Raw genomic sequence first — 25,976 nt, 5'->3', positions numbered from 1 at the left:
AACCTGAAACTGTTCTTAACCTGAGGTACCACTTTAGCTAATGGGGCCTCCTGCTGCTGCTGCGCCGCCGGAGCACGATTTCTGTTCTCATCCTGAGGCAAAGTTCTTAACCTGAAGCACTATTTCTGGGTTAGCGGGGTCTGTAACCTGAAGCGTATGTAACCTGAGGTACCACTGTATTTTTAGTTTTACCCTGAAATAATCTTCATGGTGGGAAAAGCTGAAAGTGCTACCCGCTACATATTTAGAAGGAAAATAAGTTCCATTTGTATTTTGAGATGGAACTCTTATTAACAGTATAATCTGACTTCCTTATAGTCCCTTCTCTGGATGATTTTTATTTATTTTGTTTATTTCTTGCAAGATTCTTGAAGTGACTTAGCAACAATGAAATACATGCTAATATAGTTCCCACAAAAACAACCCTTTTCAATGTGTTTGTGGGAGGGGGTGGGGAGAGGTCTGTTGTTGTTGTTGTTGTTTTATATATCGTATTTTTTATGTTGTTAACTGCCCTGAGATCTATGGCTGAAGGGCAATACAGTATACAAAATAAAGAAATAAAACAAGCAAGCAAGCAGAACTTTGAATGTGCTTTTTTTTTTTAACCTTGATGATTTGGGCAAGTCAGTCTACATGGCAAATCAAATTGTAACGTTGTATGTTGCGCTAGACCACTAAATATCGTGGGAATCTCCTCTCCCCGTGGGGGGGGGGGAGTTTTGCACCTTTCAGCTTCTATCTGGGTTTGGATCCGATGTTTTGCCTGTAAAGTGAGAAGTGGAGGTGATCCCCCAACTCGGAGCTGCTTTGTTCTCGCCTCGGACGTCCCTCTCGCTCCCCCCTCGGACAGAGGAAGTTACATCAGTCTGCATACTCAAGCAATGGGAGAGCAGCAGTCCGGGCTGCTTGGAAGTGAACTCTCCCGTCTGTTCTCACGGTCTCGATGTGTGCAACTGGCAGCGCAGGAAGCTCCCTGAGAACATTGAGGGAGTATGTAAAATTCACATGCAAAAGAGGGTGACAGGAATCTGGCAGACACGTCAAGTGAAATTATTAGAAGGGCATGGGCTTGAGTTACAGTCTTCATTGTCTTGACACAGTTGATTTTATGGACTACTTTTTTGTATTGAAATCCAAAGAGAGGGGGTGTCATTATGAATCACCAGGCTGCAGCTCCAAAGACAAGAAGTGATAATTATCTGAGCATAAAGGTATGTCGAATGCAATGGGGAAAACCCCAAACTCACAAGATTACAGAAACCCTTTTTTGTATCCAAGAATAGTTTTATTAGTAATTATTTGTAAATTTAATTAAAATGTTTCATGGGGGCATTTTTAGCAACATTTATAGTTTGCATGTTGTAGTCAAATAAAACAAATCTACTTTGCTAAATAAAGAGGGCTCCTGTTTTGGTAATGAGTTAGTGCCCTCACTAAATTAGAGAAAACCTGTTGAAATTTCAGGAACTTTTTCTGGTTTCTTGCCTGCAAACATGATGGTTGCTGAATAGGATTCTTTCTTTTGTTCTTGGGCAAAATAATCTGCTTTATTTCTTTTTGTGCAAGACATGGAATTTGTTCTTTTGAAAATACAGGCAGCAGCTTTTATGTCAGAATGTCTGCTTTGCTTGCAATAGGAATTAGTTCACTGAGACAATCCAACAAGGAGGTGGACAGCAAAATCACAGAAATGCCTTTGTAATCTTCTACAGTTGTTAAGAAGATCTTGGTCTTGTATTTTATTCCACTTTTTCCAAATATTTGAAATGAGAGATTTTTCTTTGGGTGCCTTTTGTTCTTTGTTCTTGTATTGATTGCTTTCAAGTTACAGCTGATGGCAACATTTTGAACACTTTTAGATTAAGATATCTGTGATGTTAATGCATCAGATATTTTGAAACAGGACAAGATGTGAAATAGAGAAGATTTTGTTTTAGGAAGCACACATTATGTATTTTTAAAAAACTATGTGCTAGGATTCCGACTTTAAAAGATTTAGCACTACAACACAAACTGCAGTGCCTACTGTCCGAATTGTGTGTTCTGTGTTTTTGTGACTGAACTGCCCCTCTGTGGACGTTGTCATGTTGGGCATAGAATTCAGCCTGCTGGGAGCCCAGGCTTTCATGGCTATTGCCTAAGGCTGCTTAGATTAATTCTGAAAGTGGGGGTGGGGAGGGAATGCATTGATGTAGGTAGGAAAACAGTTGTGTGTTGTTTTTTGCAGTTTCTGTAGGTCTTGATCTGGTAATCTGACTCCTCCAGTAGCCTTATCTGTTTGTCACCATCTTTCCTCTTTTTGGCCATGGTGGATCATTTAAGAAATTGATATGAAGTCATAAGTAACAGCACCTCTGGGCATTCACAGAGTGGCTTTTCCTACTCTCTGCACATCACAGCAGTTATTTGCCATCTGCTCTGGCTTCCATTCCTTTTCCGGATTCCGATTCAGTGTTGTTATTAACCTTTAACACCCTAGGGCTTGCCCAAGACCTCAATATTTCCACTGGAGGTGCTTTTCTAGGTTCCCCCCTCCCTGCACAATGAAATGAGACTGCGAGGGAGAAGACCTTCATGATGGGGGTGCCTTGGCAATAATAATAATATTAATAATAATAATAATAATAATAATAATAATAATAATTTATTATTTATACCCCGCCCATCTGGCCGGGTTTCCCCAGCCACTCTGGGCGGCTTCCAACAAAACACTAAAATACAGTAACCTATTAAACATTAAAAGTTTCCCTGAAGAGGGCTGCCTTCAGATGTCTTCTTAAATTCTAGTAGTTATTTTTCTCTTTGACATCTGGTGGGAGGGCATTCCACAGGGCGGGTGCCACCACTGAGAAGGCCCTCTGCCTGGTTCCCTGTAACTTGGCTTCTCACAGCGAGGGAACCGCCAGAAGGCCCTCGGCGCTGGACCTCAGTGTCCGGGCAGAACGTGGAATGCTTGCCTCAGAAAGGATTTCCTGGTGCTGACAGTGGAATAAAGAGGCAATCCTTCTTTATTTTACCTTTAGTAAAATCCCCTAAAGCAATGCCTCTTTATTCTCGCTGGCATTTTAATAATTAAGTTTTAGTCCTTTGAGCTATCTTTGATGGGGAGCATGCCCGGACTGTTTTGTGGGCCTGTCTCTATTTTAGATGTGCCAGACCTTTTCATCTTGTGCCATGCTCCCACTGCAGCCATTTTTAAACCGGTGCCCTGTGCCCACAGCATTTCTACAAAGTTCTGAGTATGCCCGTTAGCCGAGAGAGGTTGGCTGATGGCTACAGCAATCACTTCACGCTAATCTGCACTGCCATGTCTTGCCACATTGCAGATTGCAGATCAGAAATAGAAGCAAAAGTGCATGGCATATAGCTGATGTGTAGCATCCCCTCCGGGATTGGCTGCCAGCCTGCAACTTTGCAGTGCTGACAATTCCTTCTTAAAGCATGGCTTGCTAGATACTGCTCCTCATCCCTAGTACAGGAACTCATCTTACACTGCATTCACTTATACAGTCACAGGGTACATATAATAAAAGAGGCATTGTCTGTCTGTAAGGCTCATTCACATTTCTTTGAAGGTAATAATCCCCTTGCAAGTGACTGAATAAAGAAATTGGAGTTCACAGTTGGGGTATTGGTCAGGTCCACACCTGCATAACTTCAGCCATGCTGCAACCTAAGGCAAACTTGTGTTCTCCTTTGAACAGTGCTGGAAGAGCATTTGGTATTATCAGTTATCTTGTGCTCTCAGAGTTCTTTGCTGCTGTAAACCATTTCAATGAAACAATATTTAGAGACCTCCTTTAAAAGCATGCCTTCAACCAAATCATTATTTGCTCACCTTCCAGAGATCAATAATACCCCTACAGTGGCTCATTGTCTAGACAGAAACAGCTGGCTGTTTAGCCTTTTTTTGTTTTTGAAGTATTTTCCTTTAAAGTGAAATTCATCAGTCAAAAGAAGTTGCAAGTAAGGTGTGCTAGGACTAAAATGACTTAAAATCCCTTAAAGCCTTCAGGGCTGGGAGTAAATCTGTTTCTGTTGTAGGTCATGCTTTGGGGGCAATACAAGACAAGAATGTTCATTTCTGTATTTATGTGATAACCTACCAGTAGTCCTCTTATTAACAGGTGTTGAGCTATAAAGCTGGTGCCAATGGGCTAACTTTATTTTTACATAGGTGAGCATCCTACATCCGTCTCCTTTGAAGGTCAAAGTTGCCTTTGCAAACAATGCTGGCTGTACCTTTAGTATCCAACCCTAGCTGTTGGGAAAGAGGTTAAAAAGAGGAAAATTAACCTCAAGCCCCCAAATTTGGGATCCTCTCCAAACCTGTATCCAACTATTACAGTTGTTTTGCAGCAAAAACCCCACGTTTTGCAGCACTGCAGTTAATGGGGCCGTTAAAAAGTCGTGCTGTGAAATTTTAAATAGCATCTTATGTTTTGTGTTTTGTGTTGTAGTGATTAGAGTGTTGTTTTGGATGTGTGAGTTCCGATCCCCTTAGAACTAAGAGAAAGAGTTGCTTCAGAACTGCGGCTACATAATTATTTGCGGTGGTAAACACATGAAAGGGGAGACTAAGACGTCCGAGGCATAAAAATACTCACAAATGACAACACTTCTGAAATTTCTCATTTTAGGACACCTCCCCTACTTAACAGTGAACTGTAGTTATTTCAGCTGGAGGATTTATATCAGGAGGATGTGACTGTACAAGTTGCAGGATGAGAGGTAGGCCCTCCCCCCACTACTTTGTGGGAGGGTTGTGCATTTTAGTGATTAAGTGGCATGTCCTCTCAGATGTCTCAACAGCTGTTAGGATCAATTGCTAAGGATCAGGGAAGTCCTTGATAGCACAGGTGAGACAGGTAGAAGCACGTTCTGCAGTCTTGCCCACTCAGCCTTACTTTTAAGCTGATATGATTCCTAATGGTCACGAAAGAAATGTTAAGACTGTCCAGGCATTTCCTTTAAAACCAGAAACTTGTCTTATGGTATCCCTCTCTTTTATTACCTCTCAGCAGCATGACACTTCTATAATACTTCTCTAGCAAGGCCTTTGCTTTGTTTGCATGTCCATGAATTGTATTTCAGCATTTCTGTTGCAGCTGCGTCAGATCAAACACGGCTGAAAGTGCAACAGCTCTGCCTTTGCCAAACTTGCTCCTTCATACAGCTCTCCCCCCTTGTTTGCGCCATACCAAATGCACAGCCCCCTTCTCATCACTATTTTTAAACTAATCCCCTCCCACCTTATTGTTGCTACTCTTGACCTTTTTATTCTTTTGTAAAGGTGTTCCGGGTAAATTTGGACAACTTTTCACTAATCAGTAACACTTTCAAAAGTGTTCCAGTTTTCACCACCACTTTCAATGGGGGCAGGGGAGCACAGGTAAAAAGAAAATATTGGAATGTCTCTGCTGCTTTCAGGAATTCTCATCTTGTCCCTGCTACAAGAGCCCAGAAACGTTTTAATTGTTTGGATAGCTGCTGCCGTAGTCCCTGGGCGCTGAGCTCAGTCTCCTGAGGACTGTTTGCTATTTTGCTACTGCTGCTGCTTCTGTCGCTGCTGCTGCTATTATTATTTATTAAATGAATCTGTTGCCTAACACCACAATTAAAACGTGGCATATAGCCCTGCAGAGGCCAGTTTTTAAAAATACATTAATCAACACTGACAACAAACCTCCAATTTAAACAGAAGGTAAAATATAAACTAAACCCCCATTCAGAATACAGTGATACCTTGGGTTAAGAACTTGATTCGTTCTGGAGGTCCGTTCTTAACCTGAAACTATTCTTAACCTGAGGTACCACTTTAGCTAATGGGGCCTCCCGCTGCTGCTGCACCGCTGCTACGCAATTTCTGTTCTCATCCTGAAGCAAAGTTCTTAACCTGAGGTACTATTTCTGGGTTAGTGGAGTCTGTAACCTGAAGCATCTGTAACCCAAGGTACCACTGTATAAAAATGCCCTGAGAAAGATACTCTGAGAAAGGTACTCTAAATTGCTAATAATAGTTGCTACTGCAGCTTTAAACTGTTAAAAATACTAAAAGCCTGGTGGGAAATAGAGGTGTATAAATTTTTGCAACGTGTGGAGAATACACAGTGGTACCTCTGGTTAAGAACTTAATTCGTTCTGGAGGTCCGTTCTTAACCTGAAACTGTTCTTAACCTGAAGCACCACTTTAGGTAATGGGGGCTGCCACCGCGTGATTTGTGTTCTCATCCTGAAACAAAGTTCTTAACCCGAGGTACTATTTTTGGGTTAGCGGAGTCGAATCTGAAGCGTCTGTAACCCGAGGTACCACTGTAGTAAAAAGCCTTTCCCATAACACAAGAACTCCAGTGGGCATCCAGTGAAGCTGAACGTTGGAAGACAAAAGGAAGAACATCTTCACACAGTGCATAGTTTATATATGGAGTTCACTCCCGCAAGAGGTAGTGATGGATGTCTTTAAAAAAGGATTGGACCAATTAATGGCGATGAAGGCTACCCATAGCTGCTAGCCATGATGGCTGTGCTCCCTCCCCAAAGCAGTGGCCTCTGAATACCAAGTGGGGAGAGCGCTGCTTGTGGGCTTTGCGTGGGCATCTGGTGGGCCACCGTGGGAATGGGGTGCTTGATGGGCCCTTGGCCTGATCCTGTAGACTTTTCTCATGTTCATACATATGATGTAACACATCAAGAGAGCTGGACCATAAAGAAGGCTGATCGCCGAAGAATTGATGCTTTTGAATTATGGTGCTGGAGGAGACTCTTGAGAGTCCTATGGACTGCAGGAAGATCATACCTATCCATTCTGAAGGAAATCAGCCCTGAGTGCTCACTGGAAGGACAGATCCTGAAGCTGAGGCTCCAAGACTTTGGCCACCTCATGAGAAGAGAAGACTCCCTGGAAAGGACCCTGATGTTGGGAAAGATGGAGGGCACAAGGAGAAGGGGACGACAGAGGACGAGATGGTGGGACAATGTTCTTGAAGCTACAAACATGAGTCTGACCAAACTGCAGGAGGAAGTGGAAGACAGGAGTGCCTGGCGTGCTCTGGTCCATGGGGTCACGAAGAGTCGGACACGACTAAACCACTAAACAACAACAACACATCAAGTGGTTAGCGAAGTTTGACCTCTATGATGTGAGCTAAAACAGGCAGTTCCTGACTGGAAACAAAATTCTTTTGGCGTTCACCTAAGTAAATAATTTGAAATTCCCGTTGTAGGGCAAAATCTGTTTAGGGATGTGCACTGCTGTTATGCTTGGGGAGCTTGTTAAGTTTCCGTGCACACTTTCAAAAACTGCTGTCTTTCCCTTGGAGAAAAACTGTTCAAACTTGCATGGGGATTTCCAAAGAGGATGTGGGCTTTATCTCTGGAGAGCAAAATGATTTTACAGATGCCAAAAGCTTCTGTTTGTTTAGACTTATCTAAACTATAAAGAACCTTGTGGATAATAAAGGAATTTTTAATCAAAGCCTGTGAGCTTTTTTTGTTACTTTGGGGGATCCTTCTGGAAACCATAAGCTTACCTCCAGAAAGTTAATAAATAGACAGCCACAAGCATAACAGCATTAAGAAGCTTCTGGTGTTTATTTCCTGAGCCATTCCTTGTGCTGTTTGCAAGACCCTGGGTGAGATTCGGTGTTGTGTCAGTGGGTGTGACAGGAGCTCCCAGCCCCCACAGCTTTCCATGCTTTTCAGCATGCAGAGTCCCCCAACGCTCCAGAGCAGATTTGGGGGCTGCAGTGCAGGCTGCAGAGAGGAGGGGATGAAGGAGAAGTCTCTGCAAGTGAAAGTCTGTTGCAATGCCGCTGAAATAGGGTTAGGAAGAGTATAAGGGAAACGATTTTTCATTATGTGCAACAGTGTGAAAATTTTGATAAGGTTGTGACACTGTGGTGCATATATGTTAGAAAGTCTAAATAATGTAAATAGAAATGTGAAATCAGGAACTTTCCCATTTTTTATTTTGAAAATATGTCTAAACTGCTGTGCTGCCCTCACTATTTTCAGTGTTTTGACTTGGTCAGATGTGCTAGTTTGTTTGTGAGTAGGGGAAAGTGGGTGATCTTTATCTCTCTGCTACCAACACTGCTCCATTGATAGAAATAGTTTATAGGGGATGTGAGTAATCTGAAGGTCATGAAAGTTCTCTGTGCTCATGTCTAGGCTACAAGGCTTGATTATGGGATGGGGGGGACCTGTTTTTCCCCCTGTACGTAAAGGAGAGCTGTGAGCAGTCAGAAGGTGAAGAATGTGAGTTACTTCTCTGGAAAGTGTGTCCTGGTACCATCACCACTGCAATATAATTGTACTAAGAGAAGCTTTAGTGATATTGGAATCCAACAGAAGGGAACTGAGTGCTAAACCCCTTATCTGAAGCCCCAAACAAGATCAAGTGCAAGGATTCAGCCAGAATATTTATAAATTGACTCAGCAAGTGCTGCATTTCCCCCTGTACAGAGTAATCTGTGACTGAGTCAGAATGAGACAGCAAGTAACCTTTTCACCTTCTGATTTTATAAATTGGCTAGAAATCCAAACTTACAACTTTTATGAGATAGTTGTTAACAAGCCTGGACTGGACAGTGTCATTGTATGAGTGGACAAGAGAGTCTGAGCCTGTGTTAGATCACCAGCTGGGATGTGAAGTGGAGTGAAAAGCTCTCTTCCAGTGGTTCCACTCCTATCTATCAAGTGCCTTGGTATTTATACTATGGTGCTCTCACATGATCTGCTGTGTCCAAAAATGTGTTTAAACATCCTAATGAAGTCGTTGGGAGAAGTTGTCTAGAGATCTTGGGTATGATATCTTTGCTGCACAGATGACAACCCCATCAGTAGCATCCTGACCCAGAGAAGGAATTATGGGACCCCAGTTTTCCATGATTTAGTAACATATAGTCATACCTTGGGATGAATACGCTTCAGCTTAAATATTTTCGGGTTGCGCCCCGTGGTGACTCGGAAGTAACGGAGCACGTTACTTCTGGGTTTCGCCGCTTGCGCATGAGCAGACGCTCAAAATGACGTCACGTGCATGCGTGGAAGCGGCGAAGCACGACATGCGCTGTCGTGTCTTGCATCCTGAGGTACCACTGTACAAGCTTGATTACTGTAAAGTGTGACATATAGGGTTGGTGTGCCTTTCAAAATTGTTGTTAGTTTTTTAAAAGAAACGTTAACTTATAGAGAACATAGTAGTCAAGCTGCTGAAAGGGGATAACAGGCTCATTTTAACCCTATGCTGAAAGAGCTTAATTGGCTTTCTGTTTGTTTCTGTGCACAATTCAAAGTGCTGCTTCTAACCTTTCATTCCCTAAAAGGGGGTGATGAACCTGTGGCCCTCAAGATATTGTTGTATTATACAGTGGTACCTCGCAAGACGAATGCCTCGCAAGACGAAAGAGTTTTTTGTTTTTTGAGTTGCTTCGCAAGACGAATTTCCCTATGGGCTTGCTTCGCAAGACGAAAACGTCTTGCAAGTTTGTTTCCTTTTTCTTAAAACCGTTAATACCGTTAAAACCGTGCTTCGCAAGACGAAAAATTCGCAAGACGAAAAAACTCGCAGAACGAATTAATTTCGTCTTGCGAGGCACCACTGTATAATGCACATCACCCCTGACCATTGGCTGTGTTTGCTTGCTGTGACTGATGGGAGTTCTCGTCCAACAACATTGGGTGGGTCACAGACTCCCCACCCCTCCGCAAATGGTCTAGGGCCAGGTCCCTGAAGAACTGCCTACTTCCATGTTTTGTACTACTTGCTTGTTCACAGGCACTGCTGCATTTGAGTTTAAGATACTGGTTAAAAAAACCAAAACAGTTTAAATCAGGGGAGAGATTGTGTGTCACTTCTGATGATATGGATGACATTTATTAACTTGAGTCCTGCTTTTTCTTTGAAAGCTTATACATTAGTCACCCATCCAAACTGATCTGCATGTCCAGCATCAGCCGTGTTACAGCACTGGGTGCTCATCTGCCATCTAATGGGATCAATCAATACATGCTTATAATTATCCCTGATGGACTCTCCCATGTTCAGAGATGGTGTATCACATAGCACTGTTGCCACAAGCACACTGAAATTCAATTACCCCAGCAACGAAATACTGCATTTGGAGTACTTGAGGGAAATTCGGGTTCCCTTTGTCAGTTATTCTCTTCGATAACTTCACCAGATATTTGGATCTCACTTTGCAATAGCTTAGGAACAATTTCATGTTCGTGCAACAAAATGGCAGTCTGGAAAAGTCCCTCACCTGTGCATTTGACTTTTGCTGACCTTGGTCCTTTTATTTCCCTGCTGCCTTTGTTTCATAGCTGCAAACCCTTAAAAGATTGTAAGGGGGACTGCAGGCCTTGCAAGCAATGAAAATTACAGTCATAAGTTCCCCTAAAAGCTTTACGTGAAACCAAGATTATTCTAAATGAGAAAGGCTTGCTCCAGCAAAGCGCTCAAAGGCTTGGGTAGGGTGTCGGAAGAGAGAAACAGTAAGAGAACTTGCCCAGGCAGAATCATAGAATCATAGAGTTGGAAGAGACCACAAGGGCCATCGAGTCCAACCCCCTGCCAAGCAGGAAACACCATCAGAGCACTCCTGACATATGGTTATCAAGCCTCTGCTTAAAGACCTCCAAAGAAGGAGACTCCACCACACTCCTTGGCAGTAAATTACACTGTCGAACAGCTCTTACTGTCAGGAAGTTCTTCCTAATGTTTAGGTGGAATCTTCTTTCTTGTAGTTTGGATCCATTGCTCCGTGTCCGCTTCTCTGGAGCAGCAGAAAACAACCTTTCTCCCTCCTCTATGTGGCATCCTTTTATATATTTGAACATGGCTATCATATCACCCCTTAACCTCCTCTTCTCCAGGCTAAACATGCCCAGCTCCCTTAGCCGTTCCTCATAAGGCATCGTTTCCAGGCCTTTGACCATTTTGGTTGCCCTCCTCTGGACACGTTCCAGTTTGTCAGTGTCCTTCTTGAACTGTGGTGCCCAGAACTGGACACAGTACTCCAGGTGAGGTCTGACCAGAGCAGAATACAGTGCCACTATTACTTCCCTTTATCTAGATGCTATACTCCTATTGATGAGGCCCAGAATTGCATTGGCTTTTTTAGCTGCCGCGCCACACTGTTGGCTCATGTCAAGTTTGTGGTCAAACAAGACTCCTAGATCCTTTTCACATGTACTGCTCTCAAGCCAGGTGTCCCCCATCTTGTATTTGTGCCTCTCATTTTTTTTGTCCAAGTGCAATACTTTACATTTCTCCCTGTTAAAGTTCATCTTGTTTGTTTTGGCCCAGTTCTCTAATCTGTCAAGGTCGTTTTGTAGTGTGATTCTGTCCTCTGGGGTGTTAGCCACCCCTCCCAGTTTGATGTCATCTGCAAATTTGATCAGGATGCCCTTGAGTCCATCATCCAAGTCGTTTTAAGGCACATTCTTAATCCCCCAAAAGAAGCAAGTGACTGCAACAGGACACTGGGTGTTGGGATGAAATCAGGCCAAATCTTTATTAGCTGGAGGATTTGGGGGAGGATCAGTTCGTCATTCCACTCTCCCCATACTGGTGGAATAGGATTCAATGAGGCTGCACCGTAGTAAACCCATTCTGAGGGAACTGGCCAGTGCTGACCCCTGTTGTGGTGCAAGCCAAGCTGACAAGGTCTCACTGGGAGACTGGGGAGAGGATTCCAGCCAGGCAGAGACCCAGCCCGAGCTTGGGGCATGCCAGGGCCAATCCTCCCCTCAAGCCCCTTATGGGAGACCCCCCCTTCACCCACCCAATACCATTTCTGCCAAAGTCCCAGTTGACTGTGCTGTCCTCAGACTGCCTGAGCCTGCAATAATTAAAATATCTGTGTTGGAAGAGTTAATGTTGAAGAAGGAGATACTCCTACAAGGTCCACACGATTCATTTTTGACTCATTACACAGCTTAGGTAATTCACTACCCCAAGTTGGGCATTGGGGGGGTGGTAGTTACCATTAACTTTGATGATGTTGTAAAATGATAGCTGTAACAGTTTGATGGAATCTCCCATGTTCAGAGATGGTGTATCTCTGTGTGAGACTTCCACACCCATAAGTGGCTTAAGTGAAACAAAACAGCATATCTCTCATAGCGACAACTGCATTAGAAACTGCTCTGTGCTGTAGATAGCCCTGGCTCAAAACCTGTTGAAATCAGATGTTTTCCTGTTGATTCTATAACTGCTTGCTGAATCCCCTTCTCTCCGTTTGGTGGGTACTCAGTGCTGGACTCAATGGGCCTTTCATGTGATCCAGCAAGGAAATGTTGGGAAACTTTTTAAAAAAAACTTTTCTCTCTCTGGGGCTCTCTGAAACTGGTTAATTTTAGACTTGTACCATTGGCCTGCCTGCAGAAGGGAGGACACTAAGAAGGGCTTAGTTAATCACAAATAAATCACTGGGATACCGGCCAGCGGTGAGCTCTCCGTCTCTGGAATGCTTTGGTACCAGGAAGTTTCTATCACCAAAACAATGTATTCTGGGGAAAGGTGGGAAGAAGAGCCTGCACAGCTGCAGTGCTAAAATCTTAGGCCCCTCTTTTATGTGGAGCAGAAAAGTAAAGCCTTGGAGGCGGCCAAGCTTTTCGGTTATTTCCGTTTAACCCCAGTATGTTTTTGTTCCGTCTTCTTTCCCACCAAATCTGAAATGGTGCATAGTTTATATCAATGAAAAACAAAGTTAGCAAGCAATGTTTTAAGCACTACATATATAAGCAATTGTGCCAAATCATTTGGTTAATCATTAAAAAGGCTAAGTTGTGGTTCACACATTCGTGTATGTCATTTGATTTACTCAGAATTTGATTACTGTCTGCCAAACTCCTGCCATTGGAAAAGCCACACTTGCCAGCTTGCCAAGCAATCCAGATATTTCATCTTTGAGGGATCATTTGCACACAGTGTTCAAAACTCCCATTGTTCTAGGCGCATTTTGCGACATGGAATTTCATCAATGCGAGCAGTTTCTGAGCTCTGGGCGCAGTACTGCACCTAAGATTAAAACTGCAGAGTGGAAGGAAAGGCCTCACCACTTCCAGCTACTCTCTGAAGACTGGATAAGAGACCCTCCTAAGAATATTGTGACCATGTGAAAAATGAACATAATACTTTAACTGTAGTTCATTAATTTTCAGCTTTGCATACTTGTTATAAAAAACTGTTGCGTCCATAATCTAGGTTTAAGGGGTGCCATTTAGCTCCTAGCTTTCATATCTCAGTTTCTAACATTGTTTTGCACAGGCTTGTGTGAAGGCTCAGCACTGTAGTCATCAAGTGATAGAGATACACCTTCTCCACCTGTTCCTCTTTCTTCCAGTGTTTCTTCCCATGCCCCTCTGGTCTCCCATTAGGTTGAATTTTAGATTGTAAGCTCCTTAGGGCAGGGACTTAACCTCTTGTTCATTATGCTATGCATAAATTGACGAGACCTGATGATTTATTCTTGTTTGAAACAGCCCTGTGCTTGCAACATTGAAAGCGGAAACTTTTCCTTAGGATTTTGTTTGGTTTTGTATATTTATTTATTTTGTATGCCACCCGATGCCCATAGATCTCAGGGCAGTTCACAACATAAACTCACAAAATAAAAAAACAGAAAACACATAATAAAAATAGAAAACAAAGACAACCCAATAACCTCCCCTTCCACAACATATTTTAAAAGGACATTGGATGTCAAGCAGCCAAAGACCTGGTTAAAAAGGAATGTGTTTGCCTGGTGCCTAAAGGTGTATAATGAAGACGCCAGCCAAACCTCCCTGGGGAGAGCATTCCACAAACGGGGAGCCACTGCAGAAAAGACCCTTTCTGGTGTTGCCACCCTCTGGACCTCTTGTGGAGGAGGCGCATGAAGAAGGGCCTTGGAGGATGATCTCAGGGTCCAGGTAGGTTCATATGGAAAGAGGTGGCCCTTGAGGTATTGCGGAAGTTATACCCTGCCTTTTCCCAAGACAGGGACTCAAGGCAACTTGCAGATAAAAATAAAAACAGCTAAAAGCATTGGGGGGGGGTGATCAATAATTAAAAAAAGCATTGATAGGGTTAAAACTACACACACACACACACACACACACACACACACACACACACTTAGAAACATGTTGGAGAGCAAACTTCTCCTGACCGTGTGTGTGTGTGTGTGTGTGTGTGTAGGAATGGGAGTATGTGATGGTGTGCTGGGCTCCTGCTTTCCTTCAGCACCATCACAAGCCAGAGATTTGGGGGGGGGGGGTGGCTCAGCAGAGGCTAGGAGCCTCCTGAGAGGGAGGAGAAAGACTGAGACTGAGGGCTACAAGGTTTTATTGGGGTTTCCTTGCTTGGAAGTTGCTGTCTGGTGCAGGGCCTTGCCTCATCCCCGCCCCTCCGCCCCGTAGCCTCATCCCCCACCACTCTCCTCTCCTTTTTATGAGCCTGGCAAAGCTTATTGCATAGTACGCAAGAAGAATGGACCTAGGATGGGAGGAAATGCATTCTTGGCTGGTAGCAGGGACTATCCACCAGTGTCCTCCTTTACATCTTAATTATATAAATCAGTCACTGTGCAAGATGGCTGTTTGGCCGTTCGATGGGTCTTCTCACCCTCCTAAAGGCTTTTTTTGGGGGGGGGGGTCTATATGTTGAATTATTTTTTTCCTGGAGGGGAGTTTCAGGGTGGGGCGAAGTGTAAATGGACCTCAAGGGCAGCAACAAGCAGCACTGAGTGAGAGGTGATGAATTTATGAACAGGGATGGGGCAGGGAGAGGGCATTTATTGGGGAAGGCACCACTGGCCTTGCAAATAGTAAACATTTGCCCCTTTGCATGTTAAAATAAGACCTTGTGCATCCCAATTGATTTGGCAATGGGGTGGGGATGTGAACAAGAAAATGTGGCTACAACTGCCATGCCTAGTTTGGCCCTCAGTTGGAACTATTCTGGACAACATCCCTCCTGACTTTCTGACAGATCTTGAATAGTAACAGTCATAGTAGTGAGGAGGGGTGGTGGCAGCAGCGGCAAGCTCTTGCATAGAGCACTTATTGCAGGCTTCTGCTACCTGCTTCACTTTGCCTCATGAGTGGACCAGCCCGGCCTATAGAATCAGATGAAGCTGGTGGGAGTGTTTATTAGTCATGTTTCTTCTCTGCCAATATCAAGCTACATGGAAAGAGTGTTATTGGAGGCTATATTGCTTAAACATAAAGGTTTCATTTATGAAGTGCAAGTTAAAGGTCACTGGCACTGAAAAGATATCCAGAGATAAGGATGTGGGAGAGATTCGAATCAGTTTGCATTTATAGCTGAATTTATCAAATTCACACTTTCCGAAACAATATGAGAATCAAAACACAGCCATCGTTCACACATCTGAGTTTTTAAGTGTAGTTCTCCATTCAAACAGCGTTTACAAAACTGCAAATATTAAAGGAAAATTTGCTTTAAAATGAATATATCAGTGAAAATATACAGAAATGCATTATATTAGGAGAAAGTCCTTGCAAAAATGCATACACTAGTCAAAATTGTGTTTATTAGGAGAAATTCACTAAAAAAACTGATAAATATTTTTGGGTGGAGAAATGCACAAATTGCTGCAGAAATGTGGAGAACTGAATTTAAGATTAAAAAAATGTGAAACAGAACCAAAATTGCGAGATCTTTCTACCTCTATCCAGAAATGTTTAAAATATTCTGGCACTTTCTGCCTCAGGTTTCCCTGCAGTCTCTTTAGATTTCTATTCCTATGATTTAGGACAGAGTTTTCCTATACGACGATGTGGCAGGGCAGGAATGTGACCTTATAGTTAACGTTTACACAGTTGGGGTTTCCATGGTTACTAAGAGGATGTGACACATTATGAGACAAACTCCGGAAGCAGGATGGTGGCGGTTTGGGTGGCTCCTTGGTGTGCGAGAAGCTTTATGGCTCCCCTTTGCTTGCGCTGGTTCTGGCCTGCGGATCCTCCCTCCTCCTCTCCCTCCCATTTACGTTAGCAAGGGTTGGGAACTAAAGTGTCACTGCCGTGTTTGCTGATGTTGGCGGGTTTTGTCTCTCAAAAGAAACCCAACACCAGCCTATGTACACACAAGTGCTCTTCCTGCCAGGGAGGGGCTAATTGCCATGCCAACCCCTGTGCAAATATATCATGGTGATAACAGAGTCAAAAGCAGTTCAGTCATTGCAAGGTCCTGAGAGGATGCTCTGTTTGTTTCCTGAGCCTTGCCCTCAGCACTCTAGACCAGCATGGTTCAGGCAGTGGTCTGGGAATCCAGTATTGTCTATTGTGACTGATACCTTCTGTCTTCAGAGTTACACACAGGGAGGTCTTTCATGTCACTGGCCGCATGATCCTTTTTAAGTAGGAGGGACTGGAAATGGGACTGTGTGGAAAGCAGGTGCCCCTCAGTTGCAGTTACTCCCCTGGAGCTTTGCAGCTGTGGAACACACAAGGAAATCAAAAGCATTAATATGCAATATATCAGATGTTTCACAACTTTTGGAAATGTTCTCATATGTGAAAGCTATGCGACAAAAGTTATTGTTACAACTCGATAGAATTTTCTTCATGAGGTCTGGCGGGTGGCAACACAAGAGCAGGCCTTTTCTGTGGTGGCTCCCCATTTGTGGAATGCTCTCCCCAGGGAGACTCTCCTGGCACCTTCACTACATTAACCTTTAGACGCCAGGTGAAAAGGTTCCCCTATAACCAGGCCTTGGGCTGATTAAAGAACCTCTGTGTTTGTTGAAGGGGGCTATTGGGTTGTTGTTGTTGTTGTAACTATGATATGTATTTTGTGTTTTCTTTTTGCATTTTTATGCTGCAAACCACCCTGTGATCTTCGGATGAAGGGTGGTGTATAAATGTAATACATTAATAATAATAATAAATAATAATTTTGGGAAAGTAATCCACTCAAAGAGGTCCTAGACTGGCAGGCCTCTCAGTAAATGGGGGATGGAATTCAAAGGGAATTGTTCATCTGTGTGGGAGTCTTCCTATTTCCAGGGTTTGCATGCTTTCGTTTTGTCCTCTCTCTTCCAAAGGACACGGCACCTTAGATGATGATTGGTAGTGGTGGATAAACTTGTTGTTTGGGTACATTTATCCATTATTTTCTCTTTGAAGAAACCCTGGAAAGTGTCTGGGGAACCCCAAGGTTTGCTATGACATAGTTTGAAAACCAGGGTAGTTAATATTGTTTTTCTGTGTAGAATCTACACTTCTTCCCCACTGCCTAACACTGTGATTTTTATTTATTTATTTCAGAACTCTGAATCCCTCGATATTTATATCCAGAATACACTTTCCTCTCTATATCCACCTTTTGAGGCCACAGCTGCTACTGTTCTGTGGCAGCTTTTCAGCATTGTTGAAAAGTTTTATCACGGAGATGGTCTCAGATGTCTAATTGATTTTCTTGTTCCTGCCAAGAGAGTCTTACAGTGTATCCAACGGGAAACCTGTGTAAGTATATTTGTATCTACTCTGGCAAAACAGAGACTCTTTGTTCATTATCCAAGCATGAGGAGGGCAGAATAAGATGCTGTTTAATCTTTTAACTGCTAGGCAAACGAAACCCTAGATAACCATGGGAAAGTTCATTCTAGTAAGACACTGGAAAGCGAAGCATCACGTTTTGTATTTGTTTGGAATATAATTCCATGAATTTGTGCTGTAGTACATTTTAGGAGAATGGTAGGAGGGTTTTTTATATTTTGCTACAGAATTTATATTGTTGGGCCGATAAATGATAAGAGGGTAAGAAAAATGATTTATGATTGTAATTTGTGTGTGTGCTTTCTTTCCATGGGCATCAGAATTTGAGTAAATCATTGAAAGTCTAGCATGAACTTGGTTAGACTTCTTTAAATGGCCAGTGTTGATAGCTTTATGTTCCATGGATTTGTCTAATCATCTTTTAGTGGCCATCGCTGCCTCTCGTGGGAGCAAATCCAGTAAGTTTAACAATGCACTGTGTGAATAAGTTATTTCTCTTCTCTGTCCTGAATCTTCAAACATTCATCTGCATCAAATGTCCTAGTATTATGAGAGGAGAAAAACTTTTCTCTATGTACTTTCCCCCACACCAGGCTTAATTTTTTATGCCTCTTTCATGTCTCTTACTTGCTTTGTGACCAGAACCATATACAGTCATACCTCAGGATAAATACGCTTCAGGTTGAGCGCGTTCGGGTTGCACTCCGCGGCGACCCGGAAGTAACGGAGAGTGTTACTTCTGGGTTTCGCTGCTCGTGCATGCACAGACGGTCCCATTCGCATCCCGAGGTACCATTGTACAGTTTTCCAAGTGCAATCACACCATAGATTTGTTTATTATAATACTGGCAGTTTTGTTTTCATTCTGTTTCCTGATAGATATTTTGTCCCAGTGTGCATCACTTTACAGCAGCTTACACTGACTAGCATTTGATTTCCTGATTCTCACTCACCCAGTTTTGAGAGATTCTTTTGGAGCTCTTTGCAACCACCTTCTGTTTTAACCATCCCCAACAGTTTCATATCATCAGAAAACTCTACTATTCCTTGATGGGGTGGACCTCTATTGGGAGAACGGTCCATTTATTCTTACTTTTTGCTTCCTGATTCTCAACCAGTTACTGATCCACAAGAGGACCTCTCACCTTATTCCATGATTGCAAAGGTAGTACTCAGGAGTCCTTTGTGAGCTGCTTTGTAAAAAGTTTTTTGAAAGTCTCTAAGTGCACAGTGTCTTACTTTTTATGGATAATCATGCTTTTTGCTGATCTGCTGGTGCAGTAACTTGCCTAGTCCAACTTGTACTAAACAATTCCCCCCTACCCTCATTTGTGTCAAATAAGCATAACTGTGCATAGCCTGCACTAGACATATTAAAATTATCTGTCATGAAAATCTGAATTCTCCACTTAGTCTGCATGCTTTGCTTTTCCTGTGCTTCCACAGAACTGAAGTGTGTATGTAGTACTGGGTAATTGAGGACTGTGCTTGATATTTGACACCATAGGTTTAGTTGAAACTGTCTTTAAGCTATGAAATACCTTGGTTTGTTAGAGAACAATCAAATCTATCTAATCATTTCACCATGCATGTTTCACCATGCAAGTTTCACATCTGTCCAAGTTTCAGGCAGCAGTAATTCAAAACTGCTAATAGATAATTAAGAAATTTTGGTTCAGAAGCTGAGCAACTTTTATTGTTATTAGTATGATAAAGAGTATAGAAAACAAAACTCTGTTCAAACAATCAAACTTTTTTAGTTACATATTTTTAATGTGAAATACCACTTGAGTACTTGAATCTTTCCCTGTTCATAGGCACGCACAGCCTAATTATTACCGTTTCAAGTTTATTCTTCATCCATTGAAGTCAGTTAATTCTTCAGCTGGCTTCTTTGTGAGCAGGACCACTTTCTTTGCTGGGAGTGAAGCGGAAGGAGAGAGTGGTTGCCCACCTTGTGAATGCAACTTTCTCAGGAATGCAATTATTCAGGAAATCACTTGAAGATTTACAGCCCCCAGACTGCAACTCAGTAGGGAGGCAAAAGAATTTATAGCCCAGTGTTTGTGCAAAGTACTGAGGCTCAACAGGAGTCAGAGCAAGGGATTTAGTGACTGTTTAATTGTAGCCGCATAAAGGACGGTTCTGTTTCCACAATGAACTGTGTACGATTATTCATTGCCCTGATGACAGAGGTTTCAGCCCTCAAATGCCACTCTCCTCTTGCTTTGCCTCAGCAAGTATTTCTTTCCCCCTCTTTTGCTGGCAACCTTCAGTTTCCTGACTGGGAAATCGTAGCTATCATGGTCTCTGCTGATACAGTAGAAATAGCGTATTTTCCCAGCTGAGTTAATTGCTGGTTTGGGGGCAAGGAGGAGAGATTGATGTTTTAGTCTCATAATAATCTGGAAACAGATTGGAGATGCAAGAGTAACCTCTTTTTATTTATTTTATCACCACAGTGAATTTTGCTGCTCATAATAATGTTCTTTATAGTAAACCAAGCTCTGCTAGGCATTATCAGAAGTTGGATTTATGCTGATTTGAATGTTACGCAAAGTAGTAACATGAAAAGCATGTGGATCCCAGTGCTGCACATGTTCTCTCCAAATCAATCCCAACTGGGGCGTGAAGATGTAGATTCACTGCCACTTCTGAATCCCAGCTGGCTGCACTTGCTGTCACAGCAGTGGGGCCCAAATTGGGCCCTTCTCTAGGAGCTGGAGCAACTTCCAGCAGACCATGGCTGGCACACTTCCACCTCCAGCACCATTTGGGGGCCCTTCCACAGGTTACTGACATGCCTGCAGTGGGTGCCTTCATTGTGGTGGAACCTTCCCTCTGCCAGTAGAGGCTGAAGGCCAACAAACTGGGATATCCACTCAGGCTCCACCCTCTCTAGCAACACACATTGGGGGTTAGGATTGCAGCCTATGTCAGTTCTCTCAGGGTGCAATTTAAAGCATGCTTCCTTAGCGAAAATACTGTTGAACTCTGTGGCACTTATTTCCAGATATAAACAATTCCTTTTCTGACTGTTAATTTAATTTCTCACAGCACTTAAGTATCCTTACTTAGTGGAAAGTGCTTAAGGATGCTGTACTTGCATCGACTCTCATATTAAGGCTGAACAGAATCTAAGGGTTCATTCATACTTGTGCTTGTCCCATGCCTAGAAAGTGTGAATCTGAGCTGTTTTCTGTTTGTCTCACACTTGCTTGGCATAGGTCCAAGCGGTTTTGCCCTAGCCCCACTGCTTTCTCCTGGAAATGCTATTCTTTAGTGATAAATTGGAACAAACATCAATCCAGAGAAAACCCAATTGACATTTGCTCCGATTCAGCAGTAAATATTGGGTTTCCCTGGAAGAAAGTGGTGGAGCAAGGGAAGTCTGGATGAGCCCTAAGTGTTATCAGAAGTAATGACGAATATATGAAACTGTCTTACCTTGGCCTTTTAAAATCCTTTAAAAAGTAAATTATGGATGCTGTGGATTGAATCTTGGAGCTTCTGCATACGAAGCAAATGCAATGCCACTACATTTTCAGTTGTAATATCTGCTTTATTTTGAAGGGTTTCTTTTCATTTTAGTTACAGATGGGTAGCCGTGTTGGTCTGCCATAGTCGAAATAAAAAAATTTTTTCCTGTAGCACCTTAAAGACCAACTAAGTTAGTTCTTGGTATAAGCTTTCGTGTGCATGCACACTTCTTCAGATACACTGAAACAGAAGTTGCCAGATCCTTCTATATATTGAGAAGGTGGGGAGGGGTATTACTTAGAAGGGTGGTGGGAATCGGAGATTGGCAGATAGCTGAGATGAGCCTGTTGACGACTCTTAACGACTGTAATAGGTCTTACAGGAAAAGGCAAGGGGTGAGAAGGTGAGAAATGGCTTAGTCATGTATAATGAGATAAGAATCCGATGTCTCTGTTCAGACCAGGTCTCTCCATTGTTTTAAGTTTGGTAATGAGTTGTAATTCAGCAGCTTCTCTTTCCAGTCTATTTCTGAAATTCCTTTGTAGTAAAACAGCTACTTTGAGATCTTGTATAGAATGTCCTGGGAGATTGAAGTGTTCTCCTACTGGTTTCTCTGTTTTGTGATTCTTGATGTCAGATTTATGTCCGTTTATTCTTTGGCGTAAGGTTTGGCCTGTTTGTCCAATATAGAGAGCTGAAGGACACTGTTGGCATTTGATGGCATACACAATGTTAGACGATGAGCAATTAAATAGTCCCGAGATGGTATGTGTGATGTTGTTGGGGCCAGTAATGGTGTTGTCCGGGTGTATGTGGCAGCAAAGTTGCCACATACATCATTTTAGTACATCATAGCTATGTAAAACTTACTAGGATGCAATGGCTGTTTACTTTTGAGACCTGTTGAGTGGTATTGATAGGCAAGCCTTAGTTGAAAGGATGAACTGACCCTTAAGGAAAGTTGAATATGTGTAAAAGACAACCCACAGTATTAGTAGTTTACATACATTTTGCAGGCACTGGGTCCATGTGAAGTTTTAGCTGGAGTTTTGGATCTTGGATATTACAGACCAGTTAGCTTAACGTCTGGCCCAGGCAATCTGGTGGAATGTATTGTTAAGGATAAAATAACCAAACATATAGAAGAGCAAGCCTTGCTGAACACAACTAGCATGGCTTCTGTAAGGGTAAGCCTGTCTCACAAACCTATTAGAGTTATTTGAGGATGTCAGCAACCACAAAGAGGTGATCTGGTTGACATAGTGTATTTGAGCTTTCAACAAGCTTTTAACAAGACTTAGAAGGAAGACCCCCCCCCCGTGCTTTTTAACTTATTAATAAATGATCTAGAGTTAGGAGTGAGCAGTGAGCTGACCAAGTTTGCTGATGATACTGAATTGTTCCAGATCATTAAAACAAAAATGTACTTGTGAAGAGCTCTGAAAGGATCTCTCCAAACTAGTTGAATGGGTGGTAAAACGGCAAATGCAGTTCAATGCAAACAAATGTAAAGTGATGCATGTTGGGGCAAAAAAATCTTAATTTCACATGTATTAATGGGGTCTGAACTGGCTGGTGGGGAAGTAGTGGCTAGCTCAGTGATGATGTCGAAAGTGTGTGGCAGCCATGAAATAGGCAAATTCAATGCTAGGGATAAATAGGAAAGGAAATGAAAATAAAATTACTAGTATCATAATGACATTATGCAAATCTATGGTGTGGCCGCATTTGAAATATTGTGTATAGTCCTGGTCACCTCACTTTTTATAGGATATTGTATTTTTCCCCCCAATTTTTTTTATTGATTTTCCAGAATTTTTAAACAAACAAACATAAATCTTAGCTGTACTTACTCCAATCTTAGTAACATTGTTAAGTGACTTCCTCGCATCCCCCTGGCTGAGCTTCAGTGTATATCATTTTAACAGTTTTCCAAAACCAATTTTCTCATAAAATTAACTTAATCACTTAACATATTTCTTTCTTTTCATTTTAACTTTAAACGTATTGTTCTCTAACATCACATATTTAAATCCTAAGCCTATCTGGTATTTGCAAGTTTTTCCAATTATGTTTTCTTAGCATATTTAACTAAATAGTCTTTGAATTTCATCGATTCCTCCTGGTACTCCTCCTCCTTCTGGTCGCGGACTCTTCCGGTCAGGTCGGCTAGCTCCGAAAAGTCCATCATCTTCATCTGCCATTCCTCCACTGTTGGGACTTCTTGTGTTTTCCAATTCTTAGCTAACAAAATTCTAGCTGCAGTTGTGGCATACAAAAACAATCTAACATCTTTCTTGGGCAATTCCAGACTTGTTATTCCAAGAAAAAAGGCCTCTGGTTATCTTCTCCCAGAAGTCTTTCACCTTTGGGCAGGTCCACCACATATGATAAAAGGTACCCTCTTTTTCTTTACATTTCCAGCATAGATTATCACTATTACGATATATCTTTGCTAATTTTACAGGGGTTAAGTACCATCTATACATCATTTTCATAATGTTTTCCTTTAACACTGTACATGCAGTGAACTTGACCCCTTTCCTCCACAACCTTTCCCAGTCTTCAAACATTATGTTATGTCCCACATCTCTTGCCCAATCTATCATCACAGATTTAACTTAACTTTTTATAGGATATTTTAAAGTTATAAAACGGCAACCAAAATCATCAAGGAGATGGAGCTGCAGCATTTGGGACTTTTTAGTTCAGAGAAAAGGTGAGTAAGAGGCGACATGACATAAGTGTATAAAATTATGCATGACATAGAGAAAGTAGACAGAGAAAGGCTTTTCTCCCTCTCTCATACCACTAGAACGAAGCTGAGCATTGGAAGATTCAGGACAGATAAAAAAAGAGCTTCTTCATGCAACACACCGGCAGCCTTGGAATTCGCTCTGGCAGGAGCAGGTGATGGCCACCAACTTAGATGGCTTTAAAAGAGAATTAGACAGATCAACGGAAGATAAGGCTATCAATGGCTATGAGCCAGGATGACTATGCTTTGACTTCATGGTCAGAGGCAGTAGTAGTGCTTCTGATATCAGTTGCTGGAAACTACATGGAGAGGAGGCTGTTCTTGTCTTCAGTTCCTGTTTGTGGGCTTCCCACAGGCATCTGGTTCTGAGAACAGGAAGCTGGACTAGATGGGCCATTAGGCTGCCCAGCAGGCTTTTCTTACGTACTTGTGTTTCGTTTGCTTGAGTGACCTGTGTTGTGGCCTTATTTCATGGATCTCCATGGAAGTATCAGAGGGGGTTGAGTGGTTCTTGATTTTCCAGCCAGTCTGGGAGGGTGGGTGGCACCTGGTGAGGTAGAAGAACTTGCACCCTGCTCATCTCAGCCTGTGGGAGGTGCCATCCCAAAGTAAGGAATGCCTTTCATGAGACAAATGGAAACAGAAAATCATGGTAAGAAAACTTCTGTTTCTCTCTCTGTTAAGTTTCAGTGAACTGCAAAGTGCTGCTGTGGTCGCATTCTGAACACAGTTCTACATGTAATTTGTGTTTGTTATATGAATTGCGTGTTATGAGAATTATGTGTTTGTTATATGAAATATGTAATACAAGATTCCTGGGTTAGACTTTCTGACCCTCAGGGTCTCTGTGATACTGACAGTTCTGTGATTCTATGATTCTGTGAATTTTCCAGAGGAGCAGCAATGTTAGGCTGTTTGGGCTGAAGATAATGAAGAGTTTTGTGGCACCTAAAAGATTAATTATTTATGATGGCATATGCTTTTTTGAGCTAGACTCTTGTCCACATACCTTTACGCCATAAACTTGTTAGTGCTTAATATGTCAAAATATTTGTTGTTTCATCTGAATTAATGAATGAATACTTGAACACTGCAATGTAACATTTAGATTGCCAGCTGGTCTAATAAATACCCTTTTAGTGTGGGAATGCTTGCCTAATTTCTCTACTTTTCTAAGCTTTTTCATAGCTTTTTTAAAAGTCAAAGTTATAATTTCTTGCAAAGCAAAACATTTAAATTGAGTTTTAACTTATAATCAAGTTTTTTTTAACTCCCTACCATTTTTTATTTGAATCCTAAGTGAACACCAGTTGAATAATACTCAGTACAGAGGTCTTTAAAGAAACTTTCAATTGTTGGTTTTCTAGATGTTGATTCTTTTCTTGTTAGTAAAAAACCAAAACTAACTGTCATTGAACGTACTTGAGAAACACCTGTAAAGCGAGTTATCCTACTGATTAATGACATAGTTCAGTTGTTACACCAACAAGCACCCTGGTATTTAAACAAAGTAAATTGGTATAGCATTTTGATTAGCACAGTAAAAGAGAAAACCCAGAATAGAAGATAATTAGTAGTTGGTAGATGCAACACACCAGCCCAGACCTGAAAGAGGAAGAGAGGTATTGAAGCGTACCTGCTGTCTGTTTCAATAAACACATTCCTTTAGGAATGAATCAGAAAACTAATATATTTGGCTTTTGGACAGCTGCAAAGGCTATTACCTCAGGGTATGATTTTGACCCTACAGTGGATGTGTTCAGAGCCGAAAGCATTACATCAGCAAGCATCAAATACCAGAAGCTTCACAATAGCAATGTTTGAATGAAATCATACAAAGAATCTCCTGTTTCGTAGGGCCTTGATTGTGGGACTACAAGATTGTTATGCTGAAAAGTGCTCATGAATGTAGGATGATTTGCCTCCTGGAAGCTCAGGGAGGACCAAAGAACATGTGATGCAGGCAGGGGTGGCGGGTATATGATGTGCAAGGGGCTTCAGCCCCCAATATCGAGGGGCAGGGGGCTATGCCCCCCAATATTGAGGGGGGCAGCCACCCCCTGCCGCCACCGGGCGCTCTCCATGTGCCCCAGCCTCCACCCAGGAGCCCACCTCTATGATTTCATGAGGTTCCTGGGGAAAGTGAAGGGAAGTCAACACTTACTCCACTAAAGCCCAAGGATACCACCATATTCATATTCTGGCGCAGTGAATTAACTCT

General features: G+C 42.3%; 1 protein-coding gene across 4 annotated transcripts in view; it reads left to right on the top strand.

The window, feature by feature from the left end:
- Window positions 1-893: 893 nt before the first annotated feature.
- PLEKHG4B (pleckstrin homology and RhoGEF domain containing G4B) overlaps window positions 894-25,976 on the top strand; it is a 79,267-nt gene continuing 54,184 nt past the window's right edge. For 2 of the 4 annotated variants that reach the window (XM_080976462.1, XM_080976463.1), the window contains exons 1-2: window positions 894-1,214; window positions 17,287-17,484. In XM_080976462.1, coding sequence (XP_080832588.1) covers window positions 1,158-1,214; window positions 17,287-17,484 — 255 coding nt within the window. In that variant the 5' untranslated portion in view covers window positions 894-1,157. The remainder of the gene's footprint in view (window positions 1,215-17,286; window positions 17,485-25,976) is intronic. The other 2 variants (XR_013978542.1, XM_080976461.1) reach the window with 1 other exon arrangement.

This window comes from Podarcis pityusensis (assembly GCF_964106645.2).
Source record: "Podarcis pityusensis genome assembly, chromosome: 13".
Lineage (NCBI taxonomy): Eukaryota > Metazoa > Chordata > Lepidosauria > Squamata > Lacertidae > Podarcis > Podarcis pityusensis.
This window is presented reverse-complemented; position numbering and strand designations above follow the sequence as displayed.